Source organism: Borostomias antarcticus (genome assembly GCF_949987555.1).
Source record: "Borostomias antarcticus genome assembly, chromosome: 2".
Classification (NCBI taxonomy): Eukaryota; Metazoa; Chordata; class Actinopteri; order Stomiiformes; family Stomiidae; genus Borostomias; species Borostomias antarcticus.
This window is the reverse complement of record NC_140235.1, coordinates 20,667,732-20,679,442: the sequence shown is the minus strand read 5'-3', so window position 1 is coordinate 20,679,442 and position 11,711 is coordinate 20,667,732. Positions and strand designations below refer to the sequence as shown.

The following is an 11,711-nucleotide window of genomic DNA, read 5'->3' as shown; positions in this document are numbered from 1 at the left end:
TATATCCATGTAATGGCGGTGATCGGGGCAACGAGAATGCAGCTTCTAAAAATCTATTTTCTGCCGCGAAACGGTTGTTTACATCAATCTGTCTGGATGAATCGCTAGTTGTGCTTGGATATACTGGCTCGCGCTGGATTTTACATTTCTTCTACAGGCCTCCGAACTACACCAAAATGATCTCGGTGAGTCAAACGTCTTATAATATGTCGTAAATAAGGTCCAGGTTGTCAAAAACGAGCATTGTCCTTTAAGGCCAGGTGCAGGATAACAAATGTGAATCTATAAATGGAAAAGGATATCCGCACACTGGATTAAAGCTCCCAACAATTTATTTAAGCAATGTTTCGACCCCACAGTCTTCTTCAGTTTTCAGCCACCTGAACCAGCCACTGCTGCTGTTCTTGACTGCGGGGGAAGCCTGGACTGCTGCAGATAGTCGGCATGTCTGCTCCTAGGATACTCATTTGCAGAGTAGAATGAGTCTTCATGGCCGCCTGTCAGAGGAGCAGGCGATGGTGGTTGAGGTGTGCTCTGTGGTAGTCTGGCCCTTCGGGGAGCAGCAGCCATGGATGGAGGACTGGAATAACCCCACCCTGCCTGGGTGTTTGCGGAGGCCGGGGTGTGTCCAGTGCACTCCATGTCTGCATGGCGGCATGTTAGAAAGACATTCGGCTCATGTAGTCTAGTCCAGTTTTAAAAGTGGTTAGCATATCACTAGAAACATCGACCTCAGAATGAACTAAGGACTTTACAATTCCCAAAACTAATCTTCAATTATGTGTTTAAACATACTTTATTCTGGGAATAAAGGCCTTATCCTCATCATTTTTCGTAAATCCTATTAATTTTTCCTATAGGGATTTTGGACTACACCACACAAGCCTACAAAGTGACACCCCAGCCAACATGTGCAGCCTATAATATACTGTAGGCTATGGGCCCCACATGCATGTGAGTTGGGTAGAAAGAGGAGAAGGGTTAGGGACCCTAACTTAGGGTTACTGGGTTAAGGGGGGTATCATCCCCCCAGTGAGTCTGCCTCACTAAGCTGTTAGGCCCCATATCTCTAGAACCACCCCACTCATGAGCCCCCTCACCCTGACCCAGGACCACAATGTTCTGTCTGGTATCTTCCCTGAGAGGTGAAAAGAAAGTGTGTGTGTGTATTTAGGGGCCAGGCAGCGTAACTGCCGGAACCCTATTGTATTTGCCTATATTATTATTATTATTATTATTATTATTATTATTATTAATTAGGGGCCAGGCAGCGTAGCTGTGGAGGATGATCTCCATCTCCCCAGGTGGAGTGGAGGTCCAAAGCAGGCTGAGTTGGACTTGGTGACTGCGTTGGAGGGTGAAACAGAGCAGCACAGTCCACTGCGTTCAGCTCCATGGCGTTCAGGTTGATCCCATGATCAAATGACCTCAACAAACTGGACACACGGTCACTGGCACGACTCATAGATCTGTGATGGCTGACATCACAACGCTGGTCGATCGAAGAGGAACAATGCGGATTTCGTCCTGGTCGTGGAACCACCGACCAGCTCTTCACTCTCGCGAGGATCTTGGAGGGGGCTTGGGAGTTTGCCCAACCTGTCTACATGTGTTTTGTGGACTTGGAGAAGGCTTACGACCGGGTCCCTCGAGAGGTCTTGTGGAGGGTTATGTGGGAGTATGGGGTGAGGGGGTCCCTACTTAGGGCCATCCAATCCCTGTACAACCAGAGCAAGAGCGGTGTCCGGGTCCTCGGCAGTAAGTCGTCTTACTTTCCGGTGGGGGTTGGCCTCCGCCAGGGCTGCGCTTTGTCACCAATCCTGTTTGTGATTTTCATGGACAGGATATCGAGGCGTAGCCGTGGGGAGGTGGGTTTGCAGATCGGTGAGCTGGGGATCGCGTCGCTGCTATTTGCAGATGATGTGGTCCTGATGGCATCATCAGCCTGCGACCTCCAGCACTCTCTGGATAGGTTTGCAACTGAGTGTGAAGCGGCTGGGATGAGAATCAGCACTTCTAAATCTGAGGCTGTGGTTCTCAGCAGGAAACCAGTGGCCTGTCCGCTCCGAGTAGGAAATAAGTCCTTACCCCAAGTGAAGGAGTTCAAGTATCTGGGAGTCTTGTTCACGAGTGAGGGAACCATGGAGAGGGAGTTTGGTCGGAGAATTGGAGCAGCTGGTGCGGTTCTGCAGTCGCTTTACTGCACTGTTGTGACGAAAAGAGAGCTGAGCCAAAAGGCAAAGCTCTCGATCTACCGGTCTATCTTCATCCCCACCCTCACCTATGGTCATGAAGGATGGGTCATGACCGAAAGAACAAGATCATGGATACAAGCGGCCAAAATGAGTTTTCTCCGGAGGGTGGCTGGGGTCTCCCTGAGAGATCGGGTGAGAAGTTCAGTCACCCGGGAGAGACTCGGAGTAGAGCCGCTGCTCCTTTGCGTCGAAAGGAGCCAGTTGAGGTGGTTCGGGCATCTAGTGCGGATGCCTCCTGGGCGCCTCACTAGGGAGGTGTTCCAGGCGTGTCCGGCTGGGAGGAGGCCGTGGGGTAGACCCAGGACTAGGTGGCGGGACTACATCTCCATACTGGCCTGTGAGCGGCTAAAGATTCCCCAGGCAGAGCTGGTTGATGCTGCTAGGAAAGGGGTGTCTGGGGCCCCCTGCTGGAGCTGCTGCCTCCGCGACCCGACCCCGGATAAGCGGATGAAGATGGATGGATGGATGGATGGATGGACAACGCTGGTTATGGGCCCGAGGAAGGACAGAGCAAGTATCACTGTTTCTTATTACTGATCACAAAACATAACTTGATAGACCGTTGTGTATAATATGAATGGAGCTCTCTTACCTCTTGATAGCCCCCTGGGATGTTTTTATCTTTATGTGGGCGGCACGTAGCTCAGGAGGTTGAGCGGCTGGCTCGGGATCGTAAGGTCTCCGGTTCGATCCCAGTTTCTGGAGTGTGCCTTGAGCAAGACACTGAACCCCCAAATCGCTTAGGAGTGTGCCTTGAGTAAGACACTGAACCCCAAACTCGCTCACGTGCGGCACGGTGGTGCCGTACCTAGTAAGAAGGTCTCCGGGCCTTCAGCAAGAACAGGCTGCTAACGCTGTCCGTCCCTGGCGAAGACAACCAGGAGCACTTGGTTGGTCCCCATGCACACTGCCTACTGTCTGCTCCTGGCTGCCAGTGGGGGAAGGACGACAGGATAGGTTGAGAGCAAGAGAGAAATGTAATCAGTGGACACTACTGTCATTCCGCATGTGCATCATCACCATGTGCTGTGTTAAAACCTGTATGACAATAAAAGTTGTTTGTTATTTGAAATAATTATGCAACCGCGACATCTAGAGTAGAAATATTGATTACAGTGAAATGATGTCGGCCCATTTGAAATATTATGTTGGGTTTATTATGGCTGACGTGGCGATCAATGCTCTATGTGTCTCTCTTTTTCCTAATGATACTGGTGAATGATTGTGAATGATAGCACACAGCAGTGATCCAGCCTTCCTGAGAGCCAGAGGGGCATGGTGACCCAGCAGTGTGATGAGAGAATGAGGACGGACGGAGAACTGAGTCAGGTCCAGACACTGCACTGACCAGAGTCTCAACAGGGACGCCTAACAACCCTGGACAGGGCTGCTTCTGAAAGCCACGTTCTCTCTAGGACCAGGGAGAGCACTTCAATGGCCACTGGACTCCCTGTTCTCACCTGTCTGGACAGTTTCACTGCCATGTGTGTGTGTGTGTGTGTGTGTGTGTGTGTGTGTGTGTGTGTTCATGAATAAAATATACATATTCTTACATGAAAGCAAAAAGATAATTGTTTCATTCAAATAGATGGTGTCATAGCTTGTGTTAGATGTGTGAAGAGAAGCCTTTGGGAGAGATCTGGCTGCAGGGTGAGAGAGTGAGGTCCTCTCTGGAGGCACAGAGGCCCGGGACTGTCCCCACAGACCGTCACGTTTGTCTGGGTAACTCTCCTCTCAGCACCAGGATGAAGTCCAAGGCCTGGAGGAGAGGGACCAACTGTTAGGCCTCCTCTCTGGACCTGACAGGGACGGACACACACGCCAAAAGAACCCAGATTCACAGCTGAAACAAAACAATATGGGGGAGATCATCAATCAGATGCTCAGATGTGTTCATCGGTTGAATCTTATACAAGCAGTATGTGACATGATGGGAGCTCACATAATGCCAGTTAGTGGTCAATGGACAGCGCATGCACGCTGTGATGGGATTTGTGAATGTTTAGGACATGTGTAGTGTGTGACATTTATGGAGGACTCGGTGGGGCAGGTATTGAGGGAAAGGTAGGCGAAGTCAGAGCTAGCTGAACCACTGGATCTCCGCCAGGACCATAGCACACACCTGCTATTCCTGAGCTTGTGTGTCACTCCTGCTCCACAGGTAGATAGAGGCTAGGCTTGGCTGGCTGGACACTATGCATCTGAGCCAGCTTTGAGCGTGCTCAGACTTCAGACAGGACATTGGACCTTTTCCTTTATGGACATGGACATAGCTCAATTATTTGCCTGATAGGCTACTTAAGCACATCTTAGGCATGTTTTGCACAATCTAAGCATCCTAAATTATATGGTATACACTGTTTAATTGATTGCACTCTTCTATATTTCGATTTGTGTATATTTTGCTTGCTAGTAGCCTTGTATTTAGTCCTGATTTTTTGTCCTGCTGTAAGAGAACAATTTCCCCCAGCCCAGTATCTATCTATCTATCTATCTATCTATCTATCTATCTGTCTATCTGTCTGTCTGTCTGTCTGTCTGTCTGTCTGTCTGTCTGTCTGTCTGTCTGTCTGTCTGTCTGTCTGTCTGTCTGTCTGTCTATCTATCTATATATCTATATATCTGGCTGGCTGGTTGAAACACAAAAACAGCTACTGAACAGTAAGTCATAACATGGTGCTTCTATCTGCTTCCATGCTTCACCTCAAAGTCATGTTTCAATCATACACACATTTTTGGTAGCATTAATTTTTTGGACCTAGGACGAGGAAAGGTGATGACGTGTCTCCCAGTTTTTGCCCACTACTGGCCACCCAAGAATCAGCGCTTCTATATGGAAACTTCTCACAACAGTCGGATGGGTGGATGCAGCCTAGGCAATTTTCTTTGCTAACTGAAGCTTTCAGTGAGATGGGTTCACTGCATGTTTTCATAAACATTACCAGCTAGTTATGCTTGATGGTGACCAGGAAGCTAGTCAAGAGGAAGTTGGTGATGTGATGTGAATAACGGGTCGATATGGGAAACCGTACTATCAGCTAACAGCATCAGTCAGATGTTATTGGTAGCAGCTACAGTAGCTAGCGTGACCTAGCCGCTGCTGCTGAAACAACGATCGCATGAATAATGAGCAATGTTGTGTCCCTGAGGATCTCAACGCCAGGAATGTACTCTTCAACAAGCGGACAGAACATGGATACGTGCAACACTATCATAAAAATATGAAGGGACATTTTGGCTTTGTTGTTGATGTTGAACCTGGCTCATGAAGGGGTCGAAGTGAAGGATAGGAAAAAGCATAGTCTGCATGCTATTTTGCGAGCCTTTCGAGTCTTTGACACCATGCCGTAGATGTTTTATTTCAAGAAAATCGAAATATATATGTAAGAATGCTACAAAGAAACCTATATTTGCATTCCTAACTAGCTACTTGTCTTGTTCGTGAACCATGTCGTGTTTGGTGTATCTTTAGCTGCTGCTAGCTAGCTAGCTGCTGGCAAGACAGTGATGATTATGTTCTGCGTATTATAGGCTACTTGTTCTACCATAAAAGCAATGATGATGTGCATGAAACACTAGTTAGGCCTATGTACTGTTGTGGTAATGGGGAAGATTTGATTTGCATATGGTGCAAGAAACAAAACAACATTGTGCCGTCAGGCTCCACTAAAGGTAGATTAGGTGTTTGAGACTTGTTGTCCTATCATGTTGTGACGGAGGAAATCAAACTTGGAGCCTTTTATAGAGGCAATTTAACATTTTCGTCAGTTTTCTGTCATTGTTGGCAAAGTAACCTAATCAAATAGTTTTCCAACTGATACAAGTTCATCCAAAGACTCAACCCCATGCTTTTGTAAAGGACCTTCTTTGCTTTGTCAAGAGATAGGCTACAGTGGTAACAACCACTCCTGACTGCACACTGAACTCCAGCTAGGCCCGTATAATGCGTCTCTCATCTTTCCTGGCCATGTTCAGGCCTGCGCTCCCCCTTATCCTGGGGCTCTCTTTGGGATGTAGCTTGAGTCTGCTGATGGTCTCCTGGACCCAGGGGGACACCGACGACTCCTGTGTGGATGAGCTGGGGAACGGGGGTCTCTTCCTGGGCAGCCACAGGGGAGACCCACAGGGGGACAGCAGGGATGGTGGTGGGAACGAGGACTTCCAGCCACGCATTGTGCCATACCACAAAGACCCCAACAAACCACACAAGAAAGTGCTCAGGTGAGTAAGGCGAGTGAGTGAGTGAGTAGGCTACAGTACAGTTCAGTTGGATGCACAAAGGATCGGGATGACTCCCCAACACCCTGTCCCATCGCAGTAGATAGCCTAGTAAGTGGAAAAGAATGAGTCCATGTAAATTACATCGGACTTGGTAGCTTCTCACTTCTACACCTGTTGCAGGGAAATGGGTTGTTTCCACTGAACACAAATGCAACTCGACTGTTTTGCCAAATGCATCATTGTCATGTGAATGAAGACAGATAATGACACGCCTTGCAGATGCATCACCCTCTTCCAAAGGCATACCGCAGGCCTACAGGTCTTAATAGGCCATTGTCTGTTTGATCCCTAGGGCTTTTCAGTATTTGTTAACCCATTTAATAGGCTTAAGCTTTTTTACCCCCCTGTGAATAAACCTGTGTCTAAAGCTACACAATAGATATGCATGTCTTGTGAATAGAGATCATATCCTATGAAGCTGAAGGAGGCCATACTGAAAATATTGCAAGAGCACTTCCTTCTTGTATCTGCTGATCTTTCAACATTTGTTGAAATAGGACATGGTTCTGTATTCTTGGTTCTGTAATCTTGCTGTCTTGCCTATCTCATAGCCAGCTTCAAAATCTGATTATTGGCTAGGGTAGTTATAATTAGCCTAGTGTGAAAACCCCTCTTTTTGTCTTTGTGTGATCACTGCACTGGTCATGTTAAAAAGAAAACAAGACATCAAAATCAGTAGACTTTTTATTTTTATTTTTTTTTAATATAAAGACCTCCATATTTTAAGATACTGTCAAATGTATAACAGCTGTAAAACCTCTTGGCTATACAATACCACTATGTCATAAATCCTAATTTTCCGAATTTCATGGAGATTAAGTGTTCTGGGGCTCATGCAATGAACTCAGTGACATGATGTCCTGACCTAACAAGCCATCTGGAGAGGACAAGATGATCTGATGTTTTGTATTCTCAAGCAAGCTTTTTACCATAGTATTTTAACCTTCTCCTACTTATAAAACCACTAATGGACATTACACGGCCACAGGTGAGCACAGGGTCTTTTTGATTTGACACCCTGAACGTCCCTGTCTGACAACTTGTCTCCGTTGCCCTGCTGATCAGGACCAGGTACATCCACACGGAGCTGGGCATCCGAGAGCGCCTCCTGGTGGGCGTCCTGACGTCCCGGGCCACCCTCAACACGCTGGCCGTGGCGGTGAACCGTACTGTGGCCCACCACTTCCACCGCACCTTCTTCTTCACCGGCCTCCGCAGCCCCAAGGTGCCGCACGGCATGACCGTGGTCGCCCACGGCGACGACCGGCCGGTGTGGCTGATGTACGAGACGGTGCGCCACCTCCACCAACACTACGGCTCCGACTACGACTGGTTCTACCTGGCCCAGGACGACACCTACGTGCAGGCGGAGCGGCTGGCGGAGCTGGTGGGTCACCTGAGCGCAGGCCAGGACCTCTACATGGGCCGGGCCGAGGAGTTCATAGGCGGAGAGGAGATGGCGCGCTACTGCCACGGCGGCTACGGCTACCTGCTCTCGCGCTCCCTGCTGGCCCGCCTGCAGCCCCACCTGGACACCTGCCGCAACGACATCCTCAGTGTCCGGCCGGACGAGTGGCTGGGGCGATGCATCATCGACTACCTGGGGCTGAGCTGTGTGGAGGTGCACCAGGTAACACACCACTCCAATCCAAAGACGGCTGGGGCCCAGACTATAGAATAGACTCATTTATACTGTATGCACCAAAAAGCACAAAGATGCAAAACTCATTTATAGAGCTAGATGAAGGAACAGTGATTAACCCATAGATCTATTTTGCTTCCCAATGAAATGGGTGAGCTGTTACTATGACTACAGTAACTATAGCTGCCCAGCCAATGGTTGTGCCGTTCTGTGTTCCAGATGTATTTTAGGAGTGTCCAGACTAATATTCTCTCCTGCCGACCGTTTTCTCCGACCTGCAGGAGATGACGTATCGCTACTTTGAGCTGGGGAAAAACGCAGACCCAGAGCGGGAGGACAGCGTCCAGTTTAAGAATGCCTTCACCGTCCACCCGGTGTCTGATCCCAATCTCATGTACCGTCTGCATAAGCGCTTCAGCCAGATCGAACTGGATTGGACTTACCTGCAGATCCAACAGCTGCAGGTTAGAATCAGAACCAGTATCTGAAAACACATGTATCACAGTCAGAATCCTCTTTATTGGCCGAGTATTTTCTCATGCACCAGGAAATTGGTAATTGGTGAAATGGAGCTGTTTGATACACATGAAGATAAGTTACATACATACGTTACATGCATTAATATGCTGCATAAAGTATAAGGTGCAGTAGTCCAGTATATTGCAAGAGTACTAGATGGTTGGATCAGAGGGCCTGTGTTTATACATCCCTCCCTGCTCTTTAGGCGTACTTCTTCCTAAGAGCTGTTTGATGTGGACTCTGGTGTGTGGTGACCGGTCTTGTGAGCGAACGTTCTGTCTATTTCCCTCTCCCTGCCACCCACTTCAGCGCCCGCACAGAAATTCCTGTCTATCCTAATATTTAGATATGTCAGGGATGGAGCTATTCTGTCACAGGACGGGATGTGTGAAATTCTCACATCAGCCCCATTCTTCATATTTTTGACCCCTCGTTTTACCTAACAATTTCTCATAGCGGTTTAAATGTCAGATCTCGGTGTAAATGGCCATCGTGTGTCTGGCCTGGTTGGCCTGACACCAGCATAGTGGTTTTGGTCCAGATGTGTTAGATATTTGAGGTGGGTCTGTGTCAGCAGTCCTCAGTGGATATTTATTTCACCGCCAGCTCTGAATTTCACCAGAGACCTTGTTTTCGGAAGAATGTTGACTCATCGGGTTCATGGAAATACTTCTTTTTTTTAAGTATTGCAGTACATTGTGTTGTTACATAATTGTTACATTATTACAACACTTGCTATAGCGCTAACAGCATGTGTGATTGGGGGCGTGTCTCGTCTCAGGTCCAGATCAACAACCTGAGCGACCTGACTCCAGAGGGGAAGGCAGGGGCCACCTGGCCCGTCGGGGTCAACCCCCCCTTCAGACCCAAAACGCGCTTCGAGGTCATCAACTGGGAGTACTTCACCGAGGAGCACATCTACTCCTGCGCCGACAGCTCCCCCAAGTGCGAGCTCCGCGGAGCGGACCAGGCCGACGTCGCAGCCGTCCTGGAGACGGCCGTGGAGCGCCTCAACCAGCACTACCAGCCGCAGCTGCGCCTCCGCAAGCGACGCCTGCTCAACGGGTACCGGCGCTTCGACCCCACGCGGGGCATGGAGTACGTGCTGGACCTGGCGCTGGAGGCCTACACCCAGAAGGGCCACAGCCAGGTCATCGCCAAGCGGGTCAGCCTCCTGCGGCCGCTGAGCGCCATCGAGATCATCCCCATGCCATACGTGACGGAGGCCACGCGCGTGCAGGTCATCCTGCCCGTCACCGCCCGCGAGCAGGACTACGTGGGCAACTTCCTGGACATGTACGTGATGAACACGCTGGACACCCACGACAATGTGCTGCTCACCTTCCTGTTCGTCTACGACCCCTTCGACGCCCAGCGCGTCAGCCAGGCGGACGTGTTCGCCGGGGTCAAGGCCATGATCGGCGAGGTGGAGAAGCGCTACGGAGACGTGAAGATCCCCTGGATCAGTGTGAAGACGGAGGTGCCCTCCCAGGTAGGGACGTTTAACGCCTCACCGTACCGGACGGTTAACGCTAAATTGTAAACCAGTGTAAAGCCACCTTCTAAAATGACATTTAAAGCTGGATATCAGTTCATTGTAGGAGTTGATATGCATTTTTTTTTGTCTTTCATAGTCTTTTTTGTATTTTTGTAACATTTTAAAAAAACGTTATTAGCCGGCTAATGAGGGTTAATTTATCAAAAGCAAAATTAAATAAAAGATTTTCGTCCCCACTTCCAGGTGAAGCTGATGGACATCATCTCCAAGAAGCACCCGGTGGACACGCTCTTCTTCGTGGCGAGCGTGTGGACCGAGGTCAACGCCGACTTCCTCAACCGCTGCCGCATGAACGCCATCAGCAACTGGCAGGTGTTCTTCCCCGTGCACTTCCAGGAGTTCAGCCCCGCCATCGTGTACCGCGACCAGCCGCCCTCGGCTGCCTCCGCCTCCTTCTCCTCGGAGGCGCTGCGCGACGGCCGCTTCGACCGGCACGTCTTCGAGGAGGCCTGCTTCTACAACGCCGACTACATGGCGGCCCGCACCAAGATGGCCGCCGACATCCTGGACAACGACGAGCTGCTGGAGAGCATGGATGTGTACGAGATCTTCGTGCGCTACTCGGGCCTGCACGTGTTCCGGGCGGTGGAGCCGGCGCTGGTGCAGAAGCATGTGCGGCGGGCGTGCAACCCACGCTTCAGCGAGGACATCTACCACCGCTGCGTGCTCAGCAACCTGGAGGGCCTGGCGTCGCGCTCGCACCTGGCCATGGCGCTGTTTGAGCAAGAGCAGGCCAACAGCACCTAGAGCCCCCCCCCCCCCCCCCGCGTGCGCCCAGGGGACGTACGCTGCCTTCGGTCTGTCTGACCTCAATGGGCCCCGTTTGGACTTTGACCTTTGACCTTCCTTCACTGATCTGACTGAGCTGCTGACAGATGTATAAAGATTAGAGAAGCACATTATTTCACCGATCCATTCACGTTGTATCAGAGATTACCTCACGGAGGGTAGAATTCGGACGGGGCCGGTGCACCATGACCAGGACCTAAACCACAACTACAGTGCCAGGACTAGAAATGAGAGGTACAGTATATGGGGCATTTCACATCCCTATGAATCCTTGTCAATGTTTGTGATTGAGGAGCTATGTTACAGTCAGGAATGCATATTAAGCTGTGTTACTACCAGGAATGGATATTAAGCTGTGTTACTACCAGGAATGGATATTAAGCTGTGTTACTACCAGGAATGGATATTAAGCAAGCCCACTAGCCAGCTGCTAGTGTATTTTTTTTATTTAATTTTTTTTAAACCTTGGGCTAGTGAAACTTGGACTAACTGGCCTGTGAGGCTTAACTGACCAGAAGTTCCATCCCTGGTTCCGACTGCTGGCTGAGCTGCCCTCTGAGCTTCAGCCCCAGAGAGATGCCCCTGTGGTACTGGCTCTACCTGGGGCGCCAATGGATGAGCAATGAGCTGTGTTTGTGATGTCTGTTATTAATAACATGTTTTGCCT

At 49.7% G+C, this 11,711-nt stretch overlaps 1 protein-coding gene across 1 annotated transcript; it reads left to right on the top strand.

Moving 5' to 3' along the window:
- Positions 1–5,364: 5,364 nt before the first annotated feature.
- Positions 5,365–11,706, top strand: chpf2 (chondroitin polymerizing factor 2). The gene is made up of 5 exons (XM_084451986.1): positions 5,365–6,476; positions 7,602–8,166; positions 8,460–8,642; positions 9,479–10,189; positions 10,439–11,706. The coding sequence occupies exons 1-5, from the start codon at positions 6,199–6,201 to the stop codon at positions 11,000–11,002; spliced, it is 2,301 nt and encodes a 766-aa protein (XP_084308112.1). The 5' UTR covers positions 5,365–6,198; the 3' UTR covers positions 11,003–11,706.
- The last annotated feature ends 5 nt before the right edge of the window (positions 11,707–11,711 follow it).